General features: G+C 37.8%; 1 protein-coding gene across 2 annotated transcripts in view; it reads left to right on the forward strand.

Moving 5' to 3' along the window:
* AEBP2 (AE binding protein 2) overlaps window positions 1–16,360 on the forward strand; it is a 51,332-nt gene that overhangs the window by 10,161 nt on the left and 24,811 nt on the right. For both annotated transcript variants that reach the window (XM_021391141.1, XM_021391148.1), the window contains exons 2-3: window positions 8,993–9,200; window positions 11,995–12,102. In XM_021391141.1, the coding sequence (XP_021246816.1) occupies window positions 8,993–9,200; window positions 11,995–12,102 (316 nt within the window). The remainder of the gene's footprint in view (window positions 1–8,992; window positions 9,201–11,994; window positions 12,103–16,360) is intronic.

Raw genomic sequence — 16,360 nt, forward strand, 5'->3', positions numbered from 1 at the left:
CTTAGCAGTAGAAGCATATGTGTTGCTTGTGTAGATGATTTATCAAACTCACCAAAGACAGGAAGGAGAACAAAAAAGATCAAGCAAGTGTTCAAATTCACCATTCTGTTGCTGGCTCATGGTGGTCTCATGTTTTGTGAGCTGTTTTAATCTCACTTGGTATAATCATTTGGAGATCATCATGCAAGGAAATTTAAATCTGCTTGAACGTGTGTGTATAGCTGTGCTTAGCACTCACTACATTTTACTGAATACTGTAATCCTGATTTTGATGTTCTGATAGAAGAACCGCTGTGAAGAGGTTGGTAGTAAAGTTTACTTAGTATTCCTTGAACATGAGCAACATTTGAGTCTTAACGCAAAGCCATTTGAATTTATTCTTACTTTGCTTTGATTTAGGGGCTAGTTTAGTAATTTGGGGTGTTGAGGAGTACTAAGTTCAGTTATACCTGTAAAGTTGTCTCCTACTTCAGTTTTTAGCAGCTTCGATCTGCGGATCCTATTGTTGAATGGAACATGAAATAATAATCATATGATGCTACTTGGAGAATGTATCATTGCTCCAATGTTTGGAAGTGATAGATGTGTTAGGAAAAAAATCCTAGGCCAGATCCTTGAGTTTTCTGTCAAGGGTAGGAGCTCAGGGTTGATCATATGATCATTTTCAAGCTTTGTGAGGATTTGTCTTCACTTAAATATTGATTACATAGGAAGTCTATAGGAAACAGTGTAAATAACTTTTGAATTTGATGGCCTTAGAAAAGCTGAAAAGCTGTTATGCGGTCTGTTTTGTGCCCCAGACTTCTACTGCTTGTTTTGGAAAGGGATATGTGGTTGGGAAGCTACTGAACCTTTTCTTTTCTCTCTTGACTTTTCCTAGCAATGTGAAGATAATGTAGAGCTCTGGTGTGTCACTAAGCACTGCAATTTTTTTCCTTTCGGTTTTCGTTCTGTTTTGATTTGGCATTTGTAATTGAATGATCCGGATTGATGTTGTTTGTTTTGTTTTGGGATTAGTACCTAATTGTGATTTGGTCTTTCACATTGTAAAAGCTTTTCTGTTGGAATTCCAGGTTTTAACCCTTTAAGTTGTTGTAAGAAATGTCTGTTGTTTGGTTTCCATTATTCTGAGTGGGTTTTTTTGTTTTGTTTCTCCTCTGAGTTTTCCAGTTCAGTCATCTTTAAGCTTCCTTCGTATGTACTGGAACAAAGTAGCTGAAGCTTCATGTAGAACTGACAAGGTATTTCACAGGCTAATGAAGCTAAAGAAACTGGCAGTGTGTTTTTATCCTTAAAATATTCACCTACTTCCAGTGAGATTCGTAGTATTTGGATTCTTGAATGTTAATTATGCTTTCATCCAGTCAGAGGCATCTTCTGTAGATTTGATGCTTTTATGACTTGATCGGCACTATGTATTCTAGAAGATTAATTAGTTACATTTAGTGTGGCTTGATGGCTTCTCTGTAGTGTTGGTTTTAGCAACACTGCAGTGTATGTTCCCTGAAATCGGTGTTGGTTTTAAAATTATTGTGTTGCAAGATGAGGTTATTTATTATAGGAACTGTCAAACTCATTTCCCTCGGTGTTAGCTGCAATCATCTGGGTCCTTTGCTTACTTACGTACTGAACATCTGGGTACTGGAAGCTGAGCATTCTCAGTGGAGGTACTGTAACTCTGCAATGAGCTCCTGTTGATCAGACAGAACCTACTGCTTGTTGACCCTCAAGGGCATGGTATAAGGCCCATCTGTTAGGTCTGAATTTTGCCTGAGGGAAGGTTACTTCAGTTAAGGTCTGCAGGGAATATGTGTAGCAGACATTAAAAATATAGCTGTAAATTGATTGGGCTTTTGTGCATGTGTTTGGTACCCGGTGGCTAATGGGGGCTGATGGAAAGTGAAAATACAGTTATGCTGTTCTTGCTGCTTCTGTTTTTTTGTTGATACTATTTCTAAACCCCTACTGTCTGTTGTTCTGAAAGATTAACAAAAAAAAAGGGGGGGGGGGAAGAAATTGGGGCATTTCATTCATTAAATTCAATAGAAGGGATTACTTGCAGTTGTGAGGAAATCAATCAACTTGGAGAGCTAAGTGTGTGTCAGGAATGATGTGCAACACACGATTTTTTTGTAATGCATTAAATCACAGACCCATTATATTTTCATTCACATTTAACTGTACACAGCAGTTAGTGCCCGAATGTGCATGTGGTAAGTTATGTGGTTTGAAACTTGTGCATTTTAAATTGGGATGAATTTGGAGATTTTTTTTTCCCTCAAAAGGAAATACTTGTACTTATGCAATTCCAACAATAGCTTAATTTTGTTCGGATCCTTAAAGCAGAATAATAATCCAAGACTGAAAATGCTTGAAGAAATTTTCTCGTGTGTGTTTAACTATTGCTGCTCTATTTAGCCATTATTGCTAATGTTTCAGTCTCAGGATTGTTTCTAAATACAGTTTGGACTGAGTTAATCAGCTAGATGCATTTGGTTCGCATTCAGCATAGACTGTGCAGGTACTAATGTTTTAACATGAAAGTGATGCTTAAATAAATGTCTTAATACATCCTCATTATCAACTTGATTATTTTTAGCTAAAATGTAAAAATAAGACCTCCAGCAGCGCCTTTGAGGTAATGATTCCTTTAGTTAAGCTTACGTTAATTGTGTTGCTTAATGAACACACTTTAAATGTCAGTTTCATTTCAAAGTTGTTGGCCATAATAAAGGAAAAAGGTTCAGCTCTTCTGAGAAGATGCCTTACTTTCAGTTCTACCTTGCTACATCTGGAAGGCATTGTTTGCCAGCGTTTGCAGACTTGGTAAAATTAGGTGTTGGTTTAGTAAGGCGATTTGGAACAGTGTTCAGTTCTTGCCCCTAGGGCTGTGATTTTAACTTAAGGTTTATTCTGGTGCTTGGATTCGGATGAAAGTAGGGAAAAACAGTCTGGAAGACTACGTTGTGCTTGCTGTAACAGTTTTAAATTTTAGTAATTAGTCAGTCTTTTGAATGATGCTGCTTAAAAACAGCTATTGTGTATGCAGGCTCTCTCCAGCAGTGACTGTTTTTGATGCTCTATTGTTTGGGATGACCCCTGAGTTGAACTCTCTGAAACTCAAATGTCTAACGTTCTTCATCAGGCTATGGTCTATAGATCCATTACAATAGAGCTGAAGCCTGCTTACAGCTCGGGAGCAAACCCAGACCTGTCTGTCACTAGCAATAGGGGAATGCCACAAGCGCTTAAGTTGAACTAGTGTCATTCTGCTTTGATAGTGGCAGTCAGGATTTAAACAGATCTCGCAGCTGAGGAAAAAGGACTTAGAGGGGAGGAAAAAAAAAGAAGCAGGAAAAAATTGTTTTCAATTTTTTTTTAGCTAAAAATTGTTTCAATATCTTTTCTTCATCTGTAGTTTGCCAGAAAGTTTTCTTTCTTTACTTTGCTCTGTTCTCTGATACATATTATTACTCTCACATGCTCTGTGGATTTTAAAGGAGAAAGCAAAAAGAAAGTGAAGCAGAAGTAGATGTGCTTGCCATTACTACCTTCCCTTTTGTTATGGAACTTTTTCTGCTCGGCGTGATCCAAGGTCAGATTGGATTAGAAAGCTGTATTCAGGAGTTGAAAGATACACAGACGCTGCTGTAGTAGCCCAGCCCTGTTTGGGCTGGGTTAATGTGCTTCAGGTCAGGACTCTGGCGGGTTAGGTCTTACCCATGTGCACACCTTGCTCTCATCCCCTTTCTGAGATCCCAATAAATAGCGGGTAAATCAGCAGATTGAGCAAAAAGCATTGTAGTTAAATCTTCATAGACTTCAGCAGCAGCCACAGTTCTGTTTCTGAAACGTATCATCATTTTTCTCCTTGATCTTGAAATAGCAATTGAAAGTTAAGTGATCTTCCAAGTCAGTGTTTCTTCTGATGCCATGTATCTGTAAACTTTATTTGAAAAGCTTCTTGATATTTCCTCGATGTTTGGCTTACTGGACAAAATGTGCATGTGCTTGAGCTGTACAAAACACACCAGAGAGGAAAGATGTTGCTGGTCTTCCATTGGTTCTCTTCACAGTCTTTCCTCACTGACCTAGAACTCGCTAAGTGAGATAGAGTAAAAGTTAAATAATCTCAATTATTGGTGTACTGCTAGGAAGCTGATAACCTAAAACTGATTGCTTTTGGAGGTACAAAATAAAGAGACTATTTGGGTTTTTTTTATTTGGTTATTTCTTGAAAAGCAGTGTCAGAACAGCAGGTTTCTTGCTTTTTAGGGGAGCTTGTTGAGAGAACAACTAGCAAATGATCTCTTATTGTGTGACCCTGACCATTGCTTACATGTTTTGTAAGCAGTTACGCTGTTTAGGGCCTGTTACAGCAATATTCATCTGTACTTTCTATGTCTTGGTTATGCAAGCTAGAAGAACGGAAGGAGTTCTGTTAAATGAAGTGCTGATCTACTATCACCAAGCTGGATTTCAGTTCCTTTTTTCATTTTTACTTTGTCTTGCATACATTGAAGAACTATAGTCCAATGTAACACTTGAAGATCAACTTCCAAGAAATTCTATATGCTACTTCTTTTGAAGTGTTATGGGCAACCTTCTTTTATTCCAGTTCCTCTAATATTAATTTTTCATAGCAACTGTAGAATCTAGGTTGGAAAAGACCTTCAAAGTCATCTAGTCCAACGGTCAACCTGATTTAGCAAGTCCCACCACTAAAACATGTCCCTTAGTGTCATGTCCACACATGTCTTAAAACCTCCAGGGTTGCAACTCTAATCTGTTAGCCTTTAGCAAGCACTTAGGTTATTAGAGCTAAACTAGGCAAACATTAAACTATTGCAATCAGATTGGCTTTCTGAGTGTTGCTGGTTTCTTGTGTCATTAAGACACCTGTTCATCATAGTATCTTTTGTTGGATCAGTATCACTAGTTCCAACTCTTGCGTGTTTTTCTTCAAAAAATAAAAGTAGTTTTCTACAAGTAGAGTAGCATTTTGAAGATTAAAGAAAAAAATAACCCTTGAATTTGCATTTCCTGAGCTGTGAAACATTAAGAGACCTGTGGTTTTGTATTGTAAAGTCAATATTTGTTGCATTGCACTTATAATGTGAAGTAACTGTGTCATGCTACAGGTTGATTAATTAATTTTTGTATCACAGCTTAGGGAAATTTTCAGATTGCATGCTTGTGAACTGGTGAAACCACACACGTGTATGCAGATGTGCATGCTTTCATCCTTCACAGAGTTTGTACTGGGTCGTGCTTTCTCGTTGCTTTCACCCTTCAGACCAGGCTTTAAAAGCAGGGAACCCTTGAGAGAACCGTGCTGAATAACAATTCTTGGTCTGTCCTTCTGGTTATCAGGTCCATACCTCTTCTTAAACAAGTGTTTGCCTATGTCTTTACGTGGGGTTTTTGAGAATGGTCCTAATGCTGTCAGTGGATGTAGAGAACATGGACTTGACTGTACAGATTTTGGAAGCGTGAGCTCCTGTTTAAAATATGTTAAAATTCTATGCTTTAGTACCTGTCAACCATGATAAAGTTATGGTTATTTATCTGCTTGAAATGATCTGAAGCAGCTATCGTATGAATAGGGCACCTGTAGTGCTTTGCTGTCATTGATTAACCAAATCCGTGTTGGAACCACCAGTCAGTGTCGTGTTACTATATTCAGTATTGGTCAGCCGATGTGCCACCACATACGCATTCGAAACTATTTCTGAATGCTGATTTTGAGAAAACTTATAGGATATCTCTAGAACTTGGATGTGTCGGAGGAACATTATTTATACAGCATAATCTTCTTTTTCATCGCAGAGTCATAGGGGTTGGAAGGGATCTCTGGAGATCATCCAGTACAACACTTCTCCTAAAGCAGGTTCCCTACTGTAGGTTGCACATGAAAGTGTCCAGGTAGGTTTTGAATATATCCAGAGAAGGAGACTCCACGACCTCTCTGGGCAGCCTGTTACAGTGCTCTATAACCCTCACAGCAAAGAAGTTTTTCCTCATATTCATGTTGAACTGCCTGTGTTCCCATTTGTGCCCATTGCCCTTTGTTCTGTTGCTGGGCACCTTTGAAAAGAGCCTGGCCCCATCCACTTGTCTCCTGCCCACTGGATATTTTATAAGCATTGACAGATCCCCCTCAGTGTTCTCCAGGCTGAGCAGCCCCAGGTCTCTTAGCCTTTCCTCATAAGGAGATGCTCCTGGCCCTTCATCATCTTTGTGGTCCTCCACTGGACTCTCTCCAGAAGTTCCCTGTCTTTCTTGAACTGAGGAGCCCAGAACTGAACGCTGTACTCCAGATGTGGCCTCACCAAGGCAGAGTAGGGAGGAGAATCACCTCCTTTGACCTGCTGGCCACACTCTTTTTAATGCACCCCAGGATTCTGTTGGCCTTCTTTGACCACAAGGGCAAACTGCTGGCTGTCAGTAGTTTTTGCTTTCATAACCTGATTTTACAGATTTTGCTTTCAAGAATAACATTTGGCATAGAAATGTCAGTCCCTGGTCCATCTGTCGTGGACCTGGCATGGGGGAAAAAATGGGATTACTTGCAACATACTTTACACTTTAAGGCTTGATATCTTCCTAGAAGGATACTAATAGCTGTTACTAGTATTTTGTAGTTAGTTGCTCGTAGCGCTGTTGGGCCTGGAGCTTCAACTCAGCTCTAGTTGTGTTTTTAGAAGGTTCTGGTGATTATAAAATAGAGTTCTGAGAAAAGGCGGAAACATGGAACAGATTCAAAACCATATCTGTAGGCTTCTGTTGGCTGCTTTTGCTTTATCACTATGAGCTTGTGTCGTGTAAGGAACCAAGACTACTTCTTGTACAGAAGAAAGAAGGTGGGGTGAGAGGTGGGGCGTGGAAAGCTGTGTCTGTTTAGGATATAGAAAAGGGAATGAAATAAATAATGGGCGTTTGGAAAAATGTTGTGTAGCAGGAATAAGCCAGTGTGGTTTTCATGAGGAAAAGGCATGCCTTGTAAGGGGTTAGGTCTTTTTTTAAAAATTGAAAAATAGAAGATGATATTTGTATAATATTTAGCAAATTCATATCTGATAGACTTCTATGTAAGAAAAAAACTGACAAGGTCTCTAAAACTTTCTTTTTTTTTTTTTTTTCCCTAAAGGAATTGCTCAGGGTAAGTTTTAACTGGAAAGCTTTGTAAAGGGAGTCTGTTATTTTAAGTAAAGCATGAAATTTGATATTGACAAATGTAGTGGAATGCCTATGGCTGAGGAGGGGGAAAAATACAAACAAGGAAAACTACAATTTTGAAATCAGGAAAAAAATGCTAGCTAGTAGTCGTTAAGGGAAGAAAGAAGTAAGATGATGCGAGTTTCCTAATAAATTATTTTAAAGCAAAAGAGCAAACATACTGACAATATCCTCTAATTTTGAATAATGATGCAGCTTTTGTTTCATCCATGTCAAAATATATTATAGAATAGTAGTGGGTATGGTGTCAGAAATACGGAACAACATTTCCTTTAAGGTAATACCATTTGATTTTTATTTTTTCCATGCACTTTACTCAGAAGACTATGTGAAGACCCTTAGGTAAAAATCACTGCCACATACTAGGCTGTACTAGAAAAGGTGTATCCATCAGGTCAGTAGAAGTAATCCTTCCTCTAGCTGGCACATTTGAAACTGCGTCTGGACTACTCTGTCTATTTGTACAGATGCTTCCCAGATAGTGATATACTGGAGAGCATCCAGTGGAGTGCCTCCAGGCTGGTTAGAAGGCTGAAGAAGGCTCTCTGCATGGAGAGGCTGAGAGGTTGGGTTTCTTCCGTTTTAGAATAAGAATGGGAGGGTTATTGCTTTTTTATTACCGATAAGCAAAGGAGGGGCTGGAGTTGTCAACTATAATCTGAAGAAGACGAAAGACGACAGACTGAAGTTGCAACACTAGAAATTCTGATGAGATGTTAGGAAATTCTTCCCTTTTTCCACAATGAGGTTAATCGGACGTTTGGAAAAACAGTTTAGAAAGGTAGCAGAAACTTCAGCCTTTGAAAATACCCTTTAAAAACTTAACTGTAGAAGGCTGTGAGCTATCTGATCTCACTTGCTCCTATTTGAGCAGGAAATTTGACTAACTCGCCCCCTGAGGTTCTTTCAAAGACGAGCTGTCCTGTAATTCTGTGGCTTTGTGGAAGACAAACATAAAGGGTTCTAAAAGGCAATGGGCACGTTTACTAGGTTAAAAAAAGGTATGTCTGTAGCTATTTAATTTTTATCCAGGAACATCATCCATCTACCTCTGTACTTCTTACATTAATATGGAAAGAGCACTCTGCAGTTTTTTTTCTGGTCCAGTTTCATTCTTGGCTCTACATCTGTCATGATATTTAACAGACCAGCTGATAAAAATGACCCTGCTGTCCATATGTTCTTATTGTTGCTGCGAACTTCTTTGCAAAAGTTTATTTCCCCAGACTTCCCCCAACCCCCTCCCCCCACCCAAAAAAAGCCACCAAACCAACAACCCCAAACAAGATCAGATCATTAATTTAGTCTATCCGTGTGATAGACATACTACCAGGGCAAGGAATTAAGTGTGGGAGTCTTAAACATCCTGTAAAACTTCAGGGCCAATTGTGGATGTAGGTGTAGATACACTTCTGGTCTCACCACACGTGCTTTCCCCTCACCCCATAAATAAAAATAAGGAATGACTGATGTAGCTTGGAAGTAACTGTAACCACACAAGATTTTCTGGCACGTTTGCGAGAGGGAGAAAACTTTCCGGCCCTGTCTTTTGTTGCTGCTGTCCAGGAGTTATACAGTGGAGTGATAGTAGCTATTCCCTGACTGAATGTTTTATTTAAGGTGATGAACCATAATAAATAAGTTCGTGTAAGATATTCTTTTTGACCAAACTGAATCTGATGTAATGCCATAAAGAGCTGCACGTTAATGGAACAAGTAAAATTTGTAACAAACGCAAACTTTCTTCTTACAGCATAAGCAGCACTATTATGGATGTAGACAGCACAATTTCCAGTGGACGTTCAACTCCGGTGATGATGAATGGACAAGGAGTTCCTGCTTCCTCTGCAAAAAGCATTGCTTATAACTGTTGTTGGGACCACTGCCACGCTTGCTTCAGCTCCAGCCCGGATTTGGCAGATCATATTCGCTCCATACATGTGGATGGTCAGCGAGGAGGGGTTGGTGTTTTCTTTTCTCCCTTTTTCTTAGTTACTGATTTTGCACTTCTTAATGATGGTAGTAATTTTGTGTTATAAAATATAAATTCTGTAGCTAGTGGCAACTGAGATTAGGCTCTCAGCAGTGTGGTTTTGGATATTTAACTGTTGTGTTTTACACAACTCACTTTATTTTGCTGTTCTGTGGTTTTGATTGAATGGCTAGCTTTAAAAAAAAAATGCGTTCTTAATAAAATACTTGAATCTATTGAATTTTCAATAGATGTAGTAATTTCTCAGCATCCTGATATGCTGGCTTACATAGAAATACTTGAAACTAATTTTCTTATAACTTCTAGTGTATGTGTTACTGCATGTTAACTCAGTCTAAGTCACATCTTGGTTATTTTTACAAATGGGAGTCTTGTTAGTAATAGAATATATGGATAAATATAAGATGGAAGTAAGACTGGTTGTCTTGGGAGTGCAAGTCTTAGCAAAACAGTTCTGTTTGTTGTACTGATGCGGTTACATTGAAGGTGTAAGACCTGCCATCTAGTATTTTTTCTTAATTGAAGTACGTGTATTTCAGTTTAATACCTGGTTAAGTGGCGCAGTTTTGGTAGGTTTCTCAATTTTAATGTTTGAAACAATCTCCAAGTAGTGTAATATTAACTCTGTACTTCAGTTGTGTCACAGTGGTGGCTGTGACTCATTGACTGCATTTAGCTGATGTTATTTGTTATTGACTGAACTTCCAGCTTGATATTTAGTGACTTTTTTTTCAGTCCAAACTCCAGACAGAATCATCCGACCAATGTGCCAACTTCTTAGTCACCCATGAGATAGATTTCTGTAACTGTTTATAGTTTTATAAAAGCGTTACGTGTATCCTGGATGAAATGATTAAGTGGATGAGATGCATCAGTATCCTGTGGACTTTCATATAAATGCGTCTTTGGTGACCTTTGTCCCACCCATGACCCCTTTTCATTTCTTAAAAAGTGATTGAAACATTTTCAGCTTTTTCATACTGTATTTGTGTGTTTATGTTTAGTGTGGTGTGATTTATGGATATTTTTACTTAGGAAATGTCACTGTATTCATCTTTCTGAAAGAGACAGCTGTTGGGAACGCTACGCACCTGATTATTGCGTTCAGTTCACACTTCTTTTATTCCCCCTGGTGGAGTTGGTTTATTTGTTATAAAGTTTCTCCACTGGTTGTTCTGGCAGGGGAATGATGCTGGCTGTTTTCTTCCAAGGATTGGTTCGCCATCTGCTGGTGAGGAGGTTAAGTGGTGCGTGTTCCGGGGGGGTTTTCATTGGATTTCAAAACTTATTCAACTCAGTGACTATAAACTTGAAGGAAAGTAGTAGTAAATGCTTACTGGGAACTTATAAGCGTGCTTATCACATTGCTTTTATGGTTATAACATATATTTTTTCCAAGCTAATACTAAGATAACGATTCGACTCCATGTAGAATCATGAATGTCCAGGATACACTAATGGAATAGTTTTACATCCCTAAAACGTTTTGTTCGAGATATTTTGGATTCAGCCTTCAGACACATTTTCCCAAAAAGCCTTGCCGGGGTTTCTTGTGAGTTGTTGTAAAACCAAGTGCGTGTTTTCTGAGGAGACTGCATTTCAGCAGCCTGTTGTTTCATAGTCATTCCTTGCTGTGTTCTGCAGTTGATGGAAATATTGGGACAATTAAGGAACGATTTCAGTACCAGAGATCTGAAAATTCCAGTTCAGTGGCTGCAGGGAGACCTTAAAACTGAGAAGCAGCAGACACCAAAGCATCAGAAAGTTGGGCCTCATGGGTCAGTAGACCTTGATCAGTCACATAGGCGTACAAGATTTTCCAGCTTTGCATTAGTAAGCTGGGGTATCTGTATGTTATATAGCAAGCACATAGCACTTCCCTGGCTATTCTTTTGTTTTGAAAGTACAGTCTTTTGAAGGTTCAGTTTTTTAATCTCTGAAAGAGAACAAGAAACTCAAATCCAATTAGTTGCTTGCAGTTCTGAAAGGTATTCTGAAAGTATTTTGGACAATGCTATTCCTGGGGACTGTATTCTGCTGCTAAAAATTAGGGCTGTACCTCCCTTCACACACAGACTTGTTGAGGAATTTCTGATGAAAGCCAAGTTCATTGAGCTTTTTTATTCTCTAGGTTATAGATAGACACAATGAGAGGAGAGAGAAAAGCAGCATGAGTAAGTTCTACTCCCTTTAATGCACTATTGTGCGTGTGACTAATCTGTACACCGAAATAGCTAAACACCCGTAGATTTTGGAATCCTATGGAAGATTTTAACTTTATTCATCAGGAAGTGAGCTTAAGACCTTAACTAGGGGTATCCATTATTCTATAATATAAAACTGATGTTTAAACAACTGGGTTTTAATTAAGACTTGAACTTTGCCTTCTTAAAGAATGAGGTTATTTCTTGCTTATGAAACTAAATCATTTTATCCTTTCTATCTTTGCTGTGTAAATTTCATCATGTAGAAGTTCTGTACCTCAGTGCTTGGGTAATACTGATACACAGTGCAAACACAAGCTGTGGCTCTTGATTGTGTTTATCTGCAGGATTGCCTGGCTTTTTATGTTTTATTTTTGGCTACGTGTGGTTTCAGTTGTTTTTGCCTTGGTGAGATGAGAAATATGTTGCAGAATAAATGGTTAACTCAAATTTCTTGAATGTGTATTGTGGAAGCAGGCTTCTTTGCTAAGTCTTTTTTTTTTTTTTTGTACAGTTTTCTTTGGCTTGTGTAAACTTACCACATTTTTACTTTGTCAGGTGTTTGTTTGCTTGTGGAAAGGTTGCAAAGTATATAATACACCTTCAACAAGTCAAAGTTGGTTGCAGAGGCATATGCTGACGCATAGTGGGGACAAACCTTTCAAGGTAAGTTTCATAGCAAGGTATACTATCCTTGATTTTAAGAGCATTATATTCATTTTTCCTTATATAATGTATTAATTGAAAAATGCCATCGCAGGAGGATTTGTTAAAACTTACCAACTGAGGTGAACTTGCACTTTTGCCATGTTAGTGCCCAAAGATCCTGTTCTGTTATGAAGCTCAATTGAAGATATTGTTTTTGCTTTTCTGTCCCTGTTCTTTTTAACCTATAAACTGTAGGGTGATCTAAAGTGAAATAATGCTTACGTTCAGTTTCGCGTGCTTTTCCAAGTTGAGCTGTTTACGGTATAACAGTGAGATGCTTTGCCTCATGCTTCACACTTTGCCTGACGGTGCACGTTCTGTGCTTGAGCAAGCTGTTTTTGTTAACAGTATTGAGTTGAAACAGTCAGCGTCTGTGTGTGGTTAACTTCTCTGAGAATAATAAGGAAGTCAGGAATGCAGGACCGTTGAGCTGACTGTATTTCCTGCATAGTATTTTCTAACTTTCTCTTTCTTTCTCCCCCTAATCTGTACCTGCAATTCTAGGTATAGTAATGTTTATCATTCCCATATCCACCAATCCGTTATTAATGAGTTGCTTCATCCTCTTATGGATACAGTTGGGGCAGTTCATAGCTGTCAGTCCTGGATCACTTGATGGTAAGTCCCACCCACACTACTTCAGATTGAAGTTCTTCCATCTAGGATTTGAAAAATGAATGAGGGTGTTTTTATTAAATCTAGGTAGCATTTTATACCTTCCTTCCCTGTCCCAACCCATCAAGTTTCAGTCACTGCTTCTACACTTCTGTTTTCTGTCTTCTCACACAACATCATCTACTTTTTTTTTTATTTTAGGGTATTTTTATTACTAAAAAGTACTTTTCTGTTACAGTGACCTCTTTCAGAAGTTACTGCTTCTGCACAGCTTATAATAGTAGCTATGACAAAAAACTATACTCGAAACCCAGGGAGTAAAAATAGTTCAGTGCAGGTGAAAGTTCTTTTTTTTTAAATTATATATATATATATTTCCTTCCAAACTGCTTAGTTTAGTCTGAAAGTTTGTTACAGAGTGAATAGCAGGGAGGAAATTTGTTCTTGAGTTTATTGTATCCTTTGTTCAAAGGAATTAAGTTAGCGTGGTCTTGGAAGCATAGCGTAAGGATCATAGATCTCTGAAAGAAGCTTTCAAATATGATTGTTCCAGTAACTGATCTAATTGTAACTGCAAATCCTTGAATCAAACTTGAAAATGAGTAATTGGGGGAAACTTGTACCTTCTTTCTTCTCATTTTAGAACTGAGGATGAGCTTTAAAGTGCAATGGCAGGTTTCTGTCTTACAGACAAGTCTTCCGGTAGGTTAGTTTGAAGACTTGCTTGTTAAAGATCAAAGAAACTCAATTTAGAGATATTGAGTTTATAAGAGGAGAGTATACCTCAGAAAAAAGGAAGAGTACTTCTTGAGTCTTGGGGAGTGAGTTAGCCGTGTGAGTAAAATTAATATCCCACGGTTTGGTTTGTTTGTTTTTGGCTAGGTTCTTTACAGCTAAAGCCCTACAGTTCCAAACTGTTAGTTCTGATAATAAGCATCTTGTGTTAAGCGTGGATTATTTCACCAGCTAGTTTCCCCTGGTCACACTCAGGGAAAGAATAAGGCATAGGCTAGGATTGCAATAGTTCATTGTGGCTCAAAGGGCGTCACTTCCCTTTTTTTCCTACAGTTGTCTTCAGTGTTCCTGTTTGCATTTTATCTTTGTATTTCCAAATCTGTTCCTGGGAGCTCTGGGTAGAGGATAATAGTGGTCTGAATTTTTGTAAAAAAAAAAATTTTTTTGTTCCCCCTTCATTTATGCTGAATATAGTCTTCAGAGCCCATGTGACGTGATCGTGGTAACCTGTTAGTTAACTAGACTCCTTTTTTCACTTGTTCCTTTACTTTTTCAAGCTTTTGAAATCTGTCTGATAGAAAATCACTTAAAACATTCAGGATCAGCTGTTGCTTTGTTTTACAGCAGTTGAAAATGTTTTTGCATTTAGCTGTTCTTACAAATCGTAATTGCTCAGATTTGTAGCAGAAGCCATAGTTTTTCAAGTTAGAGTTGAATTAAAGACGTTGTTCTTAATTACCTAAATTAAAAAACCCCTAAATTAAAAAAAGAAAAAAACTGTTACTTTGTAAGATTACACTAGAGTTCTAGTTTAAAGGAAGGAATCAATTTAGAGGACTCACTAAAAAATGCCACATCGTTCGCTGTTTTTCTTAATAAATTCCTCACAAATTCTGGCATTTATTTACTTAGCAGGCAGTGGAAATGACAGAGCTTGGCGCTGTTGTTTGAATGAATTGTTCAGGGTGGTTTTATGAAAGGCAAAGGCTGTTAGCTAAGGAGGTGATGATAAAATGCAGAGAAAACTTACTTTTCTAAAGGTATGAGAAAACTATAATTGTTTAATGAAGAGGTTAATAAATATATGGCAGGTTGGTATGTTCCTAAATTTCTAGTCAAAAGAAGGGACAAAAATATTCTATTAAAATGGAAAGCAGTTGGGAATTGACTCACATATAAAGCTGCCTTTTGCAGACCTATTCAGTTGAAGGATTCATCCCTGTTCTGTCTATCTTTTGCCTGTGAATGAATTCATTTTATGTTGTTTCCCATTGTGGGTTTAATTCCCTATTTTTGTGGTGCCTGTAACACTGTCCTTTGATTTAAAAGCTGTGTCCTCCTGTAAATGAGCTGCTGTGCTTTCATCTTAAAAGGTCTTTGTGGGTTTACCTGCCCTGTCCACGTACACATATGAACTATATAACTGTGTGGTTCATTTGTCACTGAAAAGAACCCTTTCTAAATTACAAAGGCAATTGTTTCATATTTTTGTAAGTTTCTCCTGTGGTTTCTGTTTGTGTGGTTTAGCGAGACCCCCTGAATATTGCAGTAGCGATGTCATGGAAAAAGTACATTTGCTTATGAATACCTATTTTTGAGATTATATTAGCTCCATTTTTTTTATACGGGGCAACTTCCTAGTAGTGTATGTACATTTAGTAAGTAGGAGATACTTTACATCTTACTCATCTGCTAAACTAAGGCAAAAATAATACTCTAGGTCTTTGGGATAGAACTCTGGACCTCGGTTCCTTTTTAGTTGTAGAATTTTTTCATTTTTTTCTATTTTATTTCCTCCCCTCTTCAAGGTTTTTAATACTGGATGGATTTGTGTATTTATTTTTGAAGCAGTCATCACTAATTTGTTGTTTAGAAAATATTATTTCCTAGGGTAGCCATGAATCCCTCCAAAGCAAAAGTGTGTCAATTAAATGAGGCATTTACCATTACAGCTAGTTCTTAATCTGTAATCAAATATTATTTCTGCAAAGCAGTATACTTCTCTAATCATATTTTTGGTAAGCGTTGTTTCCCAAATTTGTTACTCTTGTCAAGAGGAGCAAAGAAACTGGTCTTCTAGAACATATTTCTGGTCTGAGAACTTAACTGGCTGCCTATGGTCTGCTGTTAGGCATTCTGAAGTTACGCTACTCTTCTTAATACCTGAACATTATAAGTTTTGTGTTGCTAGAAGTTTTCTCTTAGCTAGAACCAGACTTCTATAAGCAGTTCCTTCAATCTTTTTGTTGTAGGCATTCATTTAAAAAAAGTGTTCTCAGAGCACGTAATTATTTCTCTGAAGACATTTAGTATGTTCACATTTGCATATTATTTTATGTCTAGAGTTGAAAGATAAACATTCTTTAGCTCTATACTTGTATAATTTTTGCAGCTTTTTAAAAATGGGTGGAACATTGGGAGTATCATTGTGTAGTAGAGGTCCTGTCATAAGTTCAACAACTTAAACTTTTTGGCTTTCAGAACATACAGAGAGATGGAACTTAAGGAACAGTCTGAGCTAGAAAACTGATGCTGGTAACTCTTTGGCAAGCCAAGAAGGCATTGTCTTAAACTTGGCTGTTTTAAATAAGTAGTTGAATAGTTATTGTGCTGTGGCAGTGCGTTGGTACTTAAACTTTTGAACCACTAGTGCTGCTGTAGAAGGGATTGAAAGTTACTTGTAGATATACCAAAAGAACTCTTAGCATGCAGTGTAGATTAACAAATAAAAAGTGTTAGGCACAATGGAAGAACAAATGGGAAAGTGAGCTCAAATGTGTGGGAGATTTTAAGCAAAATAATTGCTCATAGCAATCCTCCAATACAAGACATTGTGTGGGTATGATACCAACTGCTTTCACATACT

Source organism: Numida meleagris, chromosome 1 (assembly GCF_002078875.1).
Source record: "Numida meleagris isolate 19003 breed g44 Domestic line chromosome 1, NumMel1.0, whole genome shotgun sequence".
Classification (NCBI taxonomy): domain Eukaryota; kingdom Metazoa; phylum Chordata; class Aves; order Galliformes; family Numididae; genus Numida; species Numida meleagris.